Genomic DNA, 14,609 nt, shown 5'->3' on the forward strand with positions numbered 1-14,609 from the left:
ACGCCTGGCTCTCAGGATGAGCCTGGCACACGGGCCTGGCGCCAGCATCTCTGTCCTGGAGGGAGGGGTTCTTTGGGGCTTTGGTGCCGGGGGCTGGATGTCCCCGTCCCCCCACCCCCACCCTGCACGCCCTGTCCCTGCACCTCTGGTCTCGTGTGAGCATGGCAGGGGACGGCTGGTCCATTCCCCCCACCTACCTGTCCCTCCCCTCCCCGCCCCCCCTGCCCCCCCCCCCCCCCCGCTGCCTGGAGCTATGGAGCGCTGCCCCTCCCCTCCCAGACTCTCAGGACTCAGCCCGAGCCAGAGCCACGAGCTGCCAGGGATCAAAGGTGGCAGTGACAGTCTCTGGAATGGGGGGAGAGTAAGAGCCTTTCTGAAAGTGAAAGTCTGGGGTCAGGGTGGAGGGTGGGGCCGGGGGTGGGGCTGGTGGGCCCAGGGCAGCGTGGAACAGGCTGGGAAGTCCCAGCTGCTGGTCATTCGCTCTGGCTGACCCGGGGGCCCCACCACGGAGGCCCAGCTCCGAGGGCCCGGCTTCCCCTGGCGGCCCCGACCTGCCTGGGGCCCGATCTACTCGCTCAGCAGGTATGTTGGGGTGCAGGTGGGCACTGGGGTGCTGTGGACAGTGGGCGGGAATTCAAAGGGCCCAGGGTAATTCCGGTTCTGCCAGTGGCTTTCCGGGCCAAGGGCCTCAGCTCGGAGCCCAGGCCGGACTGCCAGCTCCAATCACAGCGTTCGTACACAAACATGCAGAAAGCAGACAGATGCGGACATCAAGACACGCACGCGGGCACAGACACACGGACGCGGACTCATGGAGAGAGCGGCTTGCACACATACAGGGAAACACACTCAGGTCAACGCACAAAGCCCATACGCACCCCAGTGCGGCAACATACCCCCAGGCTACACTCTCACATTAGATTGCTTATCTTTTTTCCCTGGGTGCCGGCCCTGGCCTGGTGGGCTCCTGGTCAAGCGGCAGATGCCCCAGACCGTGCAACTGTCCCTCAGTCAGGGGAGAAGGTACACCCAGTGCTGGGGCCAAGCCCGGAGAGAGAGGAGCTGACGATGGTCAGGAAAGGCTGCTTGGTACTGAGGCTCGAAGGCGGCTCGAGAAGGTGGGGGTGAGGTCACTGCTGGCAGAAGGAACAGCCTGTACAAAGGTATGGAGGAGAGGCGAGGCGGTTGGGCGGGTGGTGAGCGAGGGGGGAAGGAGCTGAGGGGTGGGTTAGGAAGGGCCTCGAGTGCCCAGCTAAGGAGGAGTCTGCTTTTCCTGATGGCACCCCAGGAGGGCTATGCTTTGTCACTACTGAGAAGAGGAAACTTTTTAGTGCCTTTTTCTTTTTTTTTTTTAATTTTTTTTTTCAACATTTATTTTTTTTGGGGAGACAGACAGAGCATGAACGGGGGAGGGGCAGAGAGAGAGGGAGACACAGAATCGGAAACAGGCTCCAGACTCTGAGCCATCAGCCCAGAGCCCGACGCGGGGCTCGAACTCCCAGACCGCGAGATCGTGACCTGGCTGAAGTCGGACGCTTAACCGACTGCGCCACCCAGGCGCCCCATTTAGTGCCTTTTTCTAGTAGGCTTTCGTAATACACAGGAAAGCCCTTGTAAGCAGGTCTCATATCGCCTATGAATAACGACAAATTTCCCAGGTCCTTCCCAATATTCAAACCTCATTTATTCTCTTGCCTTATTGCCTTGACTAATCCTTCCTGGCAAATGTCGAATAGAATGACGGAACAGACACCAGGCCTGAGCCCCAGGTGCGGCCGCCAGTGCCTCTGAACATTCAGGGCGATGGGGCCAGAGGGCCAGAGAGAGAAAGAGCCAGAGAGAGTCGTCACGGGAATGGGGAGGCAGGTACGGACGGGGCAGGGGCCGAGGTAGAGTCAGCAGGACATCCAGTCCCGCAGGTACCCGTGTGGCGAGGGGCGACCCTGATCCTGACGGTCACTCCTCCTTCAGGCTGGCTCTGGGATGATGGGGAGGAGCAGATGGGCAGAGGCTCCCAGGCCAGTAAGGAAGTGTCCCCATCCCCACAGGGACAGTGGTGCAGCCTGGCCCAAGGACACCTTGGAGGTGGGGGCACCCATGCCCCTGGGCCCTGAAATCCAGGTCAGTTTTGGGGGAGCAGAGACAGGGAGGCTGGGAGCAGAAGCAGCCTGCGAGGAAGCTGGAAAGCTGGACATTCTAGGGACAGGGAGGTGCCCAGGAGGCTGGGTGAGCGCAGGTCGAGGAGGCGAGGCTGGAGAAAGTTCTGTCCCGGACTGGAAGGCTTCCAGTGCGGGGCTACGGGGAGCCACGGAAGGATTTAAAGCAAGGGGGTGACCTGGCTGGCTTGTGCTGTAGGAAGGTCAGTAAGAGCCTTTCTGAAAGTGAAAGTCTGGGAAATGGCTTGGGAAACTGGGGGAGCAGGGTCAAGGGGGCAGCGAGACCGTCCGGGGGCCTCGGTGGGCCTTCAGTACAGGTCTAGTTCTGGACGAGGGTGGTTGAGCAGGCTGGGGGGACCCGTCTGCTTGTGTGGCCTCAATAAGACCCAACTGCCAGCTGCTCCTCCTTCCCCCAGAGTCTGCCTCTAGACCCCAGTCCTGGCATCTGAGAGCTGCCCCCACCGCGGGCCCTCGGCCGGGAGAAACGGTTCCTGGGGCAGCACCTGGCTTCCCGGGGCTGGAAGATGTGGGAGCCCAGCCTCTGCTCCCCTTTCCACACAGGCCTGAGCTGGCTGAGGCTCCCCGTGGGGGGCTGTGTGACTAGAGGCAAGGCCCTGCCCCTTTCTGAGCCTGTTTTCTCATCTATGAAATGGAATGACACCCTACAACTCTGTTGTTACGGGCATCTGATGTGTGCCAGGCCGTGGGCTGGGCACACAGTAGGTGCTTACTAAGTGTGAGCTCTACTCAACCAAGGCAGGGCCCACTTGTCCTGTCCCCACGTCCCCCTGGTGATAGAGCTTGAACTGCATCTGGGCACAGCACAGGCCCAGATGATTCTCATCATCACTCAGAGCCTGCTGGATGCTGAGGGGCGCCAGGGAGAGGGGAGTCGGGGAGGGGCAGGGTGCAAAGAGCTCTTGCGACAATGTTCTGTGTGTGCATGGGTCAGTCTGAGTCAGGGCAGGAGAGGTGCCTGGAGAGGACAAAGTGAGTCCTGGCACCAGGAGACGACAAAGACCTGTGGCCTGGGCAGGGCAGATAAGGCCTCATCAATCATCTGGGCCTGCCCCTCTCTCGGTGAGGCCTCTGTCCAGCTGTCACGTGGCATCTGGGAAGAGGAAGGTAGGCCTCAGCCGACCCCTCAAATGTCTGACCCCTGGACAGACATCGCCGGAGGGCATAGAGGGGTGGATGAGGGTCTGGGCCCTGCCTATCCCAATAGGCAGGCAAAATGGGGGCCTGGGGAGAGGGATTCCACCTGATGTCACCTAAGGGTCAGGTGCCGGCTCCAGCCTGACCTTTGTCCCAGGGATGGGGGCAGCCTGGAGAGGTCTCGGGGTTCTGGCCTCTGGTTGGCCAGTGACTTCAGTAGGTCCAGCCCTCCTCTTGGCTGCTCTCTCCAAGGCTTAAGTAAGATCTTGCTGATCTAACACAGCACCCCCCCCACCCCCACACAACACCCTCACGATGGGGTGGGTGGGAGGTCCCAGCAGGCTATGAAATCTCTCTCCTCTCTCCCACCCGAGCTTAACCTAAAGCCAGAAAATCAAACACCACTGGGCTGTGCTTAAAAGGAGAGTGGGTGCAGCCTGGGGAGGGCCTGGAGCCCAGGGTGGGACCTAGGCAGCCCCTGCTTTGCACCTCCATGCCGTAGGGACCCCCGCCCCACCCCTTACAGGGGAGTGGCCGGAGCGCACGAGGGGTGGGTGGTGGGGAGATGCACCGGTGAGGAACAGCCTCGGGGAGCCCCAGCCCCTGGTTAAATATAGACCCGGGGCCCCTCCCACCACCCCCGCCCACAGGGCTGCAAGGCTGGGATAAGCAGATAAGCCCCTGGGGGCAGCCAGGGGTGGCCACAGACCTCAAGCCTGACCCTGCCTCCCTCCTGGTCTAAACGGGAGCCTCTTCCAGGGAGGGATCCCTGAGCCTCCCTCTGAGCAGAAATAGTTGGACCTGATGGGCTGAATGGGGGTGAGCTGAGGGCTTGGCGGGGGTGGGGGGGGCAGTGAATGCTAGGTGGTGGGGAGATTGGGCAGTTAGGCCTCAGGACCTAAAGTCCAGGAAATCCTGGATGTGGTTGCTGGGCCCAGCCCTGGGGACCGCGGGCTGCCGTCTCGGCTGTGCCCCCAGAATCTGCCTGTTTAACCCCCCTCTCCAACTCTGATGATGGCCTGGCAGAGCCAGAGAGGGTGGGCAGGTACCCTTCGGAAGATGGTATCAGGGAAGTTTTCCCGAAGGAAGTACCTGTCTGTCTACATCTCAGTGCCAGCTGCGGTGTGGCACGGAGAGAGCTCCGGCCGTGAGAGCTGCCCGGTGACAGCTTGGGGGTCATCTCTGGGAGAAGCTTCTCTGACCAAGCCGAGCCACTGGGCCCCTCCAGGTCTCACAGGGCTCTCACGAGGTTTCTGTGCCCATTCCCCAGGGCTGCCCCCCCCCCACCCCACCCCAGGCCTCCTGAGACTCCTTTTCATCCCCAGCTTTCCTGCTGCCAAGATGTCGTTATCACCGACAGTGACCTCCTGGCCAGAACCGCACAGCCCTGAGGAGTCTGATAAGCTGCAGACCCCAGAGCAGGACACTCAGCAGGCAAGCAGTGGGGACGTGCCCAGCACCCACCGTGAGGACACTCGGCCCGGCCTGGGCACCCTTCGGAGGGCCTTCTCCAGGGCAAGCCGGCGGGCCTTGGGCCAGGCCCCCGGGGAGGACACTGGCCTGCTCCGACGCAGCTCCCACTTCCTGCGATCCTTACGGCGCCCCCGGGATGATGGCCCGGCTGCTGCACCAGGGGGGGCCCGCGGCCCAGAGGGGCCCCCAGGCGTCACGGATGGTGGCGGCCGGCCGTCAACCACTGGGGTGGGGCCTGAGGAACCAGGACAGGAGGAAGGTGAGAGCTTCACAAAGGATACCAAGCATGGGAGGAAACTGAGGCCAAAGAGGGAGCAGCACGGCCCAGGCTTCCCGACAGCTCCCCCAAACACCCCCATGCACAACTGCATTTTACATTCTCCCAGCCTTTCAAGCAGGGGAGCATCCACTCGGCAGCTCAGAGGGGCCAGGGTGAGCTAAGTGAGGCTCAGAGAGGTTAGTGATCTGCCTCACGTCCCACGGCCAGGAAGTGGATACGTGGGAGTTGAACCCACATCTGTAGGACTCCAGAACCCTCACCTCTCCACAGACTTCCACAGCCTGGCCCCTGGCCAAGCTAGAGTGATGGAGAAGGCGCTGGTCCTCTCAGAGCACAGGGCCGCAGGGGGTGCGTGGCAGTAATGGGCCTGGAGGGGAGCTCAGGAGGGCTGCGGGCGCGGGATGCATTGGCGCTGGGCTCCAAAGGGGGGGCTGCAGGTGGAAGTAGAGGGCTGCTGGGGGCTGGGGGCTGGCCCAGAGCAGGGAACAGCAGGAAGCGTGGGAGCTGGGCACAGGGACGGGACGCGCCTGTCAGGCTGAGCTCTGACCCCAACAGACCTGCAGTCAAGACAGCAACATGAGGCCACCAGGCCCAGCTCAGCAGAGCTGGGAGCAGGGGAGAAGGTAGGGACCGAAAGCGGGGAGGGCAGGGCCTGATCCCAACTGCTGCTTTCAGCCAGGCTCGGGGCTTGGGGTTACCCCTCTTCCAGAGTGATCCCGAGGGACGATTCCCCGCAGGTGGGGGCCGTTGCTCCTGGAGCAGACCTTAGGGGAGCGCTGGGGCCAGGCGGCCCAGCTCCCGGTGGGCGAGAACGGGGCCCACAGGCCTTGGTTGGGGGCCCGAGGTTCCGGCGCGGCACCCCCCACCGCCCTCTCCCTGCCCGTCCTTGCCAAAGGCAAATCTGTGGCGGACCTCATCACGGAGCGGCAGCTGCTGGCGGCCTTCGAGCAGCTGCGGCAGCTGGAGACGCGGCTCCTGGCGCAGAAAGCCTCGGGCACCTTCGAGCAGGACCCCACCGGCTTCGCGCGGCGCGCCATGGACGTGTGCCTGCTCTACGACGGGCTGGCGGCGGAGATCCGCGCCATCGTGCGCGAGACGCTGGGCCCGGGCGGCGTGGACGCGGCCGCGCTCGCCGAGCTGGCCCGCGTGGTGCGCGCCGAGGAGGAGGCCCACCCGGTGCCCCCCGCCGACGGCGACTTCCTGCTCACGCCGCGCCGCTGGCGGCGGCACTGGGAGGACGCGGTGACGCGGAGCGCGCAGGAGCGCGTGCGGCAGGCGGGCGCCGGGGACGCCGCGGGGGCGGCCGAGGGCGCGTCGGGCCTGGCCCGGCTTCTGGCCGAGCTCGGCGGCTCGGTTCGCCGCGACCTGCGCCAGGTGCGGCTGCAGGTGCAGCCCGCCTACTCGGCCGCCGGCCTCCCGGCGTGGGAGGCCTACCTGCGCGCCTTCCACGGCGCGGTGGCCCAGCGCCTCCAGGAGCTCGCGCGCGACGCCCGGGGCTGCGAGCAGCTCTACGTCCTGCTGGACTGGACCGCCAATGTCTACGGCAGGTGAGGCCCCAGCCAGAGCGCCGAGCCGGGCGAGGGGAGGCCGGTATCGCCCACCCGGCCCTGCCCACCCGGAGGCCTTTGGGCGCCCGCCCCGAGGAGCCCCGGGCACCTTTTCTCTCTTTCTTCCCGGGAGAGGGCTGGTGGGTGGGCGGCAGAGATCCCGGGGACTTTGACGTTCTTTTCTTTCCCCTCCTCTGGGCCGCGGTACTCTGCCGCCGGGGTTTTCCTACGTGCTACCCAGGCACCCGGTCCCGCGAGCGGGACAGCATCTGAGGGGAGGTTGCTTCCCTGACAGGGAGCCCAGATGGAGGCCTTTGCTAGTCCCCAGGACGCTGTTGAGCGGTTAGAAAAGGGCCCCCCACCCAGGCGGGACACAACCGTGGCTCACAGATGCCCGGCGCGGGTTGGACTTCACCCGCACTCTTCCCCTTGGATGGGCACCTGGGTACGGGGCCGGCGCTCTGACAGCTCCCAGCTCCAGCCCCGCGCCGCGGGACGGGCTGGGTTTCCTTCGCTGCTGAGCCCTCCTCAGCTCCGAAGGCCAGAGAGCGGGTGGGAGGAGGGTGCCTAAGCTCCGGGGCTCATTAATTTGCTGTGTGGCCTCGGACAGCTACCTGGGCCTCCCTGGCGCGGCTTGGATAGCGGCGGGTCCCCGAGCTGTGTGGTGCTTGGGTGCCTAGGTTTTGGCCAGGGGGAAATTGGGGCAGCCGCTAGTGCATCGGAGCCGGGCCCAGACCCTCAGCCCCTACCCTGCCTTCCAGTCCTGACTTCCTCGGTGCCCCGGACCTGACTCTGTCCACGGAGCCGCTGCCCCCACTCCTGGCACCCAGTGTGTGGGCGCGCCTGGAGAGCGACTACACCAGCTTCCTAGAGGTGAGGCCCTCGAGGGGCAGGGCCTGAGGGGCGCCATCCAGGCTGAATGTGGCTGCCTCGCCGTGGGGAAGCGTGCAGCCCAGAATCACCCTGGGTGTGTGGCCTCGCTCAGGGGAGAGCCACTCCTCACCCTGTGGCCTTCAGCACGGGCCTGGGCCCCAGCAGGGTGGGTCAGTTTCTCCCAGGGCCCAGGACAGGGCTCCGAAGGTAGGGGGACCCACGCCTCCCTCTTGGGAGGGGCTCACTGTGCCCCCACCCCTACCTCGCACAGACCAAGATCACAAGCTGCTTCGACGGCATCCTGCAGCTGGAACAGAGCCGCTGGGTGGCCGCTGAGGCCCCCGATGTGCTCCAGGGCCTCTACCACACGCCTCTGTCCATCGACATCCACATGGTGAGTCTTGGGAGGGGGGATGTATGTTTGGGCCTCAGGTGGTGTCTGTCCCCTTCCAGGTGGGGACACCCAGAGCTATACAATCCAGTCCCGACCTCCCTTCCCCAGTAGGCGAGAGCCTGAGGCCCCACCTGGGTGGAATCAGGGACCCTGGGTCGCCAGCCAGGCTGGGAGTGCCAGGGCACAGCGCCCAGCTTAGCAAGTGGCCCGTGGATGTGGGGGTGCCGGGAGGCTGCTGGAAGCTAAAGCCGAGACCACTGGAGCGGGGCAGGTTGGAGACGTCATTGGGCCACAGGTGAGGGACAGGGGGCATCAGGTGGGACCTGGGCTTCGACGTGGGTTCAGCACGTGGCATCTCTTACAGCTCGTGGCTGAGCACGTGAAGGCGGCTGGTGCCATCTCTGCAGAGCTGGAGGCCACCACCCTGCGCATCTGCGCGCGGGCACTCGGCCTCTTTCTGCCCAGGTGCAGGCATATCCTTGGCCCAGGGTGGGGGGGGGGGTGGAGGGACCAGGGTAAGGATGGTGGTCGTCCCTGGGGAAGGGCCACCCTGTTTGCTCAGAGTCCGAGATCCAGGGACAGATGGGAGAGAGGAGCCTTCTTATAAGGCCCCGGGTCTGGGTAGGGACCTGAGGGGGAGGGCAGACCCCAGGTCATCGCGCCACGGGCAAGGGTCCCTAAGGCTTTTGCGTACTTCGCCCCCAGGTTTGAAAAGGCTTTTCTACAGTCGGAGGCGGTGAGCGAACCTCATCTGGGCGCCAGCATCAACGCCTGCGAGGAGCTCAGGTGGGTCTCGACCCTGCTCCTCCGCAGGGAGGTGCCTGGCGCGGCCAGCAGGGGGCGCGCGAGCTCGGGGAACCGGGAAGCCGTAGGCTCCCGTGGCGGCCGGCGCGCATTGAACAGTCTGGACCATGCGCCCGGCGTTGGAGGGACTTCCCGGAAAGCCTCCCAGGAGGGCACCCGCCTGCAGCTCCCGCCCCCGCTGGAAGGTCCTCCCTCCTCCCCGCAGGGGTGAGGCCCTGGAAGGGATGCAGGGAGTTTCAACGCTGAGCAGAGGCTAACAAATTCCAGCCACCCCAGTTATCGCCTGTTGTCTGCCCAGTGTGTCCCAACCCCCCCAACCCTCCCCCCCCCCCACGCCACCCTGGGCTCCTTTCTTTCCTCCCTTCACCCAAGTTGGCCGGCTTCCTTTTTAAAGACACTCCCTCCTCTTCCCCACTACCCTGGGTCCCTCTGCCCCCAGAAGGCAGATGCCTCCCCTTTCTGCAGGCAGTGGCTGCCCCCCTTCCTGGGCCTCCGGTGTACCCCACATTATGGATGCACCAGCTGCAGCAGGTACGGCCATGGACTTTGAGCCGGGCAGTCTGGGTTCTGATCCCAGCTCTGCCACCTGCTCCCTGTGTGCCCAGAGATAAGTCACTTCCCCCTTCTGTGCCTCCTTTTGTCATCTGTCAGATGGAGACGTGGGGCTCCACGCCCTAGAGGGAATCATTTCGTATTCACTTTTTGTGAGCGCTTGAGATCCAGGCACTGAGCTGGAGCTTTACCCGCCTGATGTATTTCGTCCCGAGGGCAGTGTCCCCATGTACTGGGACAAGTGGAGGCTCAGAAAAGGAGTGCCACCGGCCCGCCATCATGCACCGTCCAGTATGTGCTGGACCTGGGACCTGAACCACACTTGTCTGAATCCAAGCACCACCATGATGAGGACCACTTGTCTAACACTCTCTCAACCCTGATCGATGCCAGGCTGGTCCGTCCCCTTCAGCCCCAGGAAACATTCTCTGCCCCTTGGTAGGCAGCCTCTGACCCAGCCCCTGATGGAACTTTTTAGCCTGCCTTTCTGTGTCCCTGTTCTGAGGACTGGGCATAGCCTGGCCCTCAGTCTCCTCGAAAGTGTGTGACGGGGTGGGTTTCAAGGGGGCGGACATTGTCACCTTCAGAGAGGCAGTTATGAGGCTCAGGGGAGGGCCTCTGTGCCAGTCATGGCCAGGCTGCCCTGTCTCATCACCAAGACGGTTGGAGGTTTGACCCAGAGACACCACAGGGGCGTTCTGCGATGCAGTGGGGACACCACCATCACCCTGCTGACCTACCCTCTGGGATCAGCTCCTGGGGCTTTGGAGCCATCTTCTCACCCGACTGTGCCTTCGGGGATACTATGCTGTACAGCCCCAGGGGCTGCCCTTCACATTATAGTCTAAGTGAATGGCACCTGGCCTCCGCGGCTGTCTACCGGAGCTTGTTCCACAGCCTCTCCTCCTTGCCCACTCCATCTCCTGTCCTGGCCCCTCCCCAGGACCAGTCTTCTGGCCAGGTTCCCAGGAACCTTTGAAGAGCTGGAGAAACCTCTAGTGGCTGCCGTCTGTGTCTTCCAAAAGCGGCTGCTCCAAGGCTTGCAGTATGATGTGCAAGTGAGTGGGACAGGCCCTTCTCTCCCCACTTTCCACACCCAGCGGCTGCTTCCTGTGCCCTGGAGCCTGGGGCCCCCAAGACCCAGCATTCCCTCACCTCAGGGGCAGTTTCGGGGGTGGTGCGTTGGGGGGTGGGCAAGGGACCCAGATAAATTCCTAGTTGGGCAGGGAGGTCAGGAAACGCCTACCTACTTGAGACTCTCAGAGAGGGTGTGTTCAAGGAACCAGACCCCTCACCCCGCCCCTCAAGGCCTCCCCAGGCTCCCCTAAGCAGGGCCTGCCTAGAGGCTCAAACTCAAACCCTGTCCCCTGGAGCTCAGGGCTTGGAGGAGTCATCCTTGCAAGAGGCTTAATGACATTCATGGCTGAGAGAGATGTTACTCGGGTGACATTAGAAGGGGGTCAGTCCCCCCAAAGTTTCTTCCTGGCGACAGATTGTCCATCGGCCTGAAACACCCCTGTTAGGAACCACGCACTGGCTCTGAGGAGAGGGTCTAGGGGATGAGGAGGAGACGGTTTGAGGAGGGTTAGAAGACTCCTGTCCCCCTCTGCCCCCAGCCGCTTTTCAGGGTCCTGTGTACCAAGGCCTGGCTGACACACGACGTGCTGCAGCCCCTCATGGACAAAGTGGTGGCCTTCGCCCATCACCTGGAGCACGTGGCCCCACTGCGGGCACAGGTATTTCGGGACAGGGCTCTGGTGGGGCCGTGCCCTGGGCTGGGGCCTGTGACTCTGACTCTGACCCTGGCCCTGATCCCCCGACGGCCCAGGAGACTCTGCAGGAGGCACACCGATACGTGGTCCGTGAATACCTGGCACAGGTGCTGAGGCCTCGTGAGCGGTTCCGCGGTGTCGATCGCGTGACTGGCTCCCAGAAGATGGGCCTCGACGCCCAGGCCATTGGCAACACCTTCCAGGGCTTGGTAGGAGCACTGACTGACTGCCCCCAGTGCCCGCCTCCTCCTAGGGCCTCTGGCGCGAGGAGCCTCCCCTGGCACCCCCTATTCTCATTTCCGGGAGGGGGGGCTCCGCAAGAGCCCCCTGGGGCGGGCTTTGGCAGAGGTGGTTGTCACCACTCTGCAGCAACCGGGAGAGGGTTTGGGAGCGCTGGCACAGCGGGGGCGGGGCCAGGTGGGATCATTTCCATATATTTGCATACGGGCGGGCGAAGTGAGCAGCCAAGGGGCGGGGCCTCCGGGAGGCCCCTCCAGCATCCCTGACCCAGCCTTTGGAGCCTGGGCACCTGTTCCTTACGCCGGCGCGGATGCGCTGTAGGATTCCCGGCAGGACTTCCGGGCCTGGGTCTCGGTTTACCCACCTGCGCAGAGACCGGAAGACCTCTCTGAAAGTGCTGCGGCTCCGTCCACAGCGCCAAGACCCGAGTCCCCTAACGCCGCCCGTGCAGTCACAGCGGGTGTCGGTGCATTAGTGTTGGGACTGCAGGCAGGGGTGGCAAGGGGGTTCCCGCGGGAGGCGGCCCGTGCCCTAGGAGGCTCCCTGTCCCCGCAGGGCTCAGAGGCCACGTGGCTGGGCCAGGCTATCCCATGCGTCGCTGACATTCTCGGCGAGACTTACAAGGACGACATCGGGCGGCACCTGGAGACACTCATCGGGAGCTACCCAGACATCAGGTCCGTTTCCCACCTGCTCCCTCACTGGGCGCCGCCGGCCCCGGGGTCGGGGGACCGGGGCCTTCAGAAGGGTCCCTGTGGCTCTGGCGGGGGGGGGCAGGGGAGGAACCAGAGGGAGGTGCAGCGCGTCCCCTACGGAGCGAGGCCGGCACCGGGCGCGGGCTCGTGCGCAGGTGCGTGAGGTCCGGGGCGTGCGGGGTGACCCTTGACCTTCAGGCGCGGGGCGGGGTCGGGGCGTGAGAGCCGGGGCGGCCCCTCCTTCTACAGCTGTTCTCGGATTTGGCGTTCGGTGCCTGGGGTCCCGAGGCCTCTAGAGTGTGAGGGGGTGGGGGCCCCTCCTCATGCGTCCGAGGATGGGGACAGGTACCCGTCCCGGAGTCTGAAGGGGAGACGCCCCCTCTACGAGAAAGCCCTATTGGCAGCCCAGGACTCCTGAGACCTGGCCAAGAGGAAAGAGGCTTTGATTCCGGGGTTTGGAGGGGAGGTGGGGGGGATGGTGAGTCATCGAACCCGTGGAAATTCCAGCCCGAATCTCTCCATAGCCTTGGAGATTCCGGGATGGGGAGGTCGCAGAGAGCCTGGGACAAAGCCCTTTTCCCCAGCTCGGACTGTCTCCGCCTTTGGCCCGGAGTGACTACTTCCCCCACAGCGCTGCGGGGTTCCCCCCTGGTCCCTGGGGCTTGTCTACTCTTGGCTGCCTGCCCCTGTCTGCCTCCCCCCACCCCCTCCCCACCCCCATTCCTGGAGGCGGCACTTCTAGTGCTGTGCCTGGGCCTCTCTCCTCGCTGCCTGTCTGTGGCTCCCGGCACAGTGCTCGCAGGAAGAGGCCTCAGACACCTCTGGGCCCGGACCTGCTGTCCTTGAGGCCTTATCACGTCTCTCACTCCACTGATCTTTGAACCTCTGCTTAGACTGTGTTCCCCCACGGGCATGCCCTTTCCCCTCCCCACCCAGCTCAGCCCCCTTCGAGGCCCAGCCACCCTGTCCAGGGCCCTGCCCCTCCTGCTTCCCTCATTCGCAGCCTTTCTCGGGCCAGCTTCCGGGAATGCTGGGGCACCCGCACTTGGGCCCAGGGGCTCGCCTCGCTCAAGGCTGGAAGTGCCACGGAGATGCGGGGCCTACAGCGATAGGGGCGTGTCTTTGCAGGCGGGACCACGTGCTGGCCATTCTGGCGCTGCGCAGACTGGGCCGCCGTCGGAACCAGCGCCTCTTGCAGCATGCCCAGAGCCTGCTGAGGGCTGCGGCCAAGGCAGAGGGCTCCGGGGCTGCTGGCGGCCGTGTGCTCTTCGAGGAGATCCAAGTGCCTACCTCCGTGGACCTGCTGATCACCTGCATCTAATGCTCCGGGTCTCGGAGGGGGCGGGCCTCAGGTGGGGGGCCGCATTAACTGAGGGGTCAGCACCTTCACCCAGGCATCACCCAGACACTAAGCCCCAGGCTGGGAGTCTAGGGAGGCGCTCTCAGCCCTGCCCCCAACCTTGAAGCCCGTAATCACACGACGACGTTCGTCCTCAGCTGTGCGTGGTTGCTTACCAGAAGGAACAGCACGAAGAGAGGCATTTCAGGCATTTGTGGGGGAGTGTTTGGGGGTGGCGGAGGTTCCTTTCAATACTGCCTCCCGGCCTAACGGTCCAGCACCACCCCCAGTCTGAAAGTGAAGCAGAGAGTATTTATTTTTAAAATAAAGGTGAATTAAAATGGTGCCTCCCTAAAGAGGGGGCAGGGCCAAGTTGACGGTCTGAGTCTCCAGGTACCAAGGGGTCGGGATGGGAGGTTCTGTGGTGACTCCATTTGGTAGATGGTCCTTTCCTGTGCATTGCACAAATGGGGAGACTGAGGCAGGCCCAGAGCTGGGAAGGCTTGTGCCTGGGGCTGCAGAGAAAAACAGTCTTCAGCCCTGGGTGGAATCCTGGGTGCACTGGCCTCGTGCCAAGTGCGCCTCACCCAGCAGGAGTTGGCACTGTTCTGTCCTGTTCTAACAGGCCTGGGCCCCTAGGAGACAAGAAAAGGCCGAGGCTTGTTCTGCAGCCTGAAGTATTTGGGTTAGATGTGAGAGGGACTTCCCAGCAGCGAAAGCTGTAGAGCTGGTAGAGGGCAAGTGTCAGCCCTGGAGTGTGTGTGTGTGGGGGGGGGGGGGGGGGGGGGGTGGGGTCATGATCCTGTCGGTCTCAGCTTGGCTGGCAGGGCTGCAAGGAGATTGCCCCACCGTGCACCTGTTATCCACCCCCATCCCCTGGTTCTTCTCTCCCGGAAAGCTAGCACTGAAATCTGACTCTAGCCTCTGGCAAGGCTGCTGAGAAACCCATTTGCATTGGCAGCCTCCAGCTTGCCAGGGAGGCTGAGTGCTGAGATGGTGTGTGCGTGTGGAGGGGGTGGGGTAGACGCTGAGGCAGACAGCGATAGGTGCCTTCCTGGCCCATCCCTCTGCAGCAGACCCCCATGAGCCTGACCGTGACCTTGGCAGAGGTGGGGAGCAAGGAACTGCAGGTGGGCCAAGGTTCTAAGAACCCAGTGAAGTTGAGCCTCCCAAGGACAAGGTGAGAGTTCTGAAAGGCTGCAGGGCCAGGCCGGTGGGGGATCTGACTCCCCTAGCTCCTTTCAGGCCCATCTCCCTACACTGTGGACAGCCAGGGGCGGGTCTGCCACAATCCCTACACCAAGGCTGGAGAACTGCGTCTTGTTGGGG

At 63.9% G+C, this 14,609-nt stretch overlaps 1 protein-coding gene across 3 annotated transcripts; it reads left to right on the forward strand.

Annotated features, from left to right (window-relative positions):
- Positions 1-518: 518 nt before the first annotated feature.
- Positions 519-13,652, forward strand: EXOC3L4 (exocyst complex component 3 like 4). 3 transcript variants are annotated; one of them, XM_032593463.1, is made up of 12 exons: positions 519-1,163; positions 4,637-5,043; positions 5,960-6,611; positions 7,373-7,484; positions 7,756-7,878; positions 8,243-8,343; positions 8,584-8,664; positions 10,178-10,292; positions 10,851-10,970; positions 11,063-11,215; positions 11,802-11,923; positions 13,070-13,652. In XM_032593463.1, the coding sequence occupies exons 2-12, from the start codon at positions 4,653-4,655 to the stop codon at positions 13,260-13,262; spliced, it is 2,163 nt and encodes a 720-aa protein (XP_032449354.1). In that variant the 5' UTR covers positions 519-1,163; positions 4,637-4,652; the 3' UTR covers positions 13,263-13,652. The 3 variants fall into 3 exon arrangements, with proteins under 3 accessions (XP_032449354.1, XP_030175914.1, XP_030175913.1); XM_030320054.1 differs by lacking the exon at positions 519-1,163 and adding an exon at positions 3,639-4,130 and having other exon boundaries at positions 4,582-5,043; XM_030320053.1 differs by lacking the exon at positions 519-1,163 and adding an exon at positions 3,639-4,130.
- Positions 13,653-14,609: the final 957 nt, after the last annotated feature.

The sequence above is a fragment of the Lynx canadensis genome, chromosome B3, assembly GCF_007474595.2.
Source record: "Lynx canadensis isolate LIC74 chromosome B3, mLynCan4.pri.v2, whole genome shotgun sequence".
Taxonomy (NCBI): Eukaryota; Metazoa; Chordata; class Mammalia; order Carnivora; family Felidae; genus Lynx; species Lynx canadensis.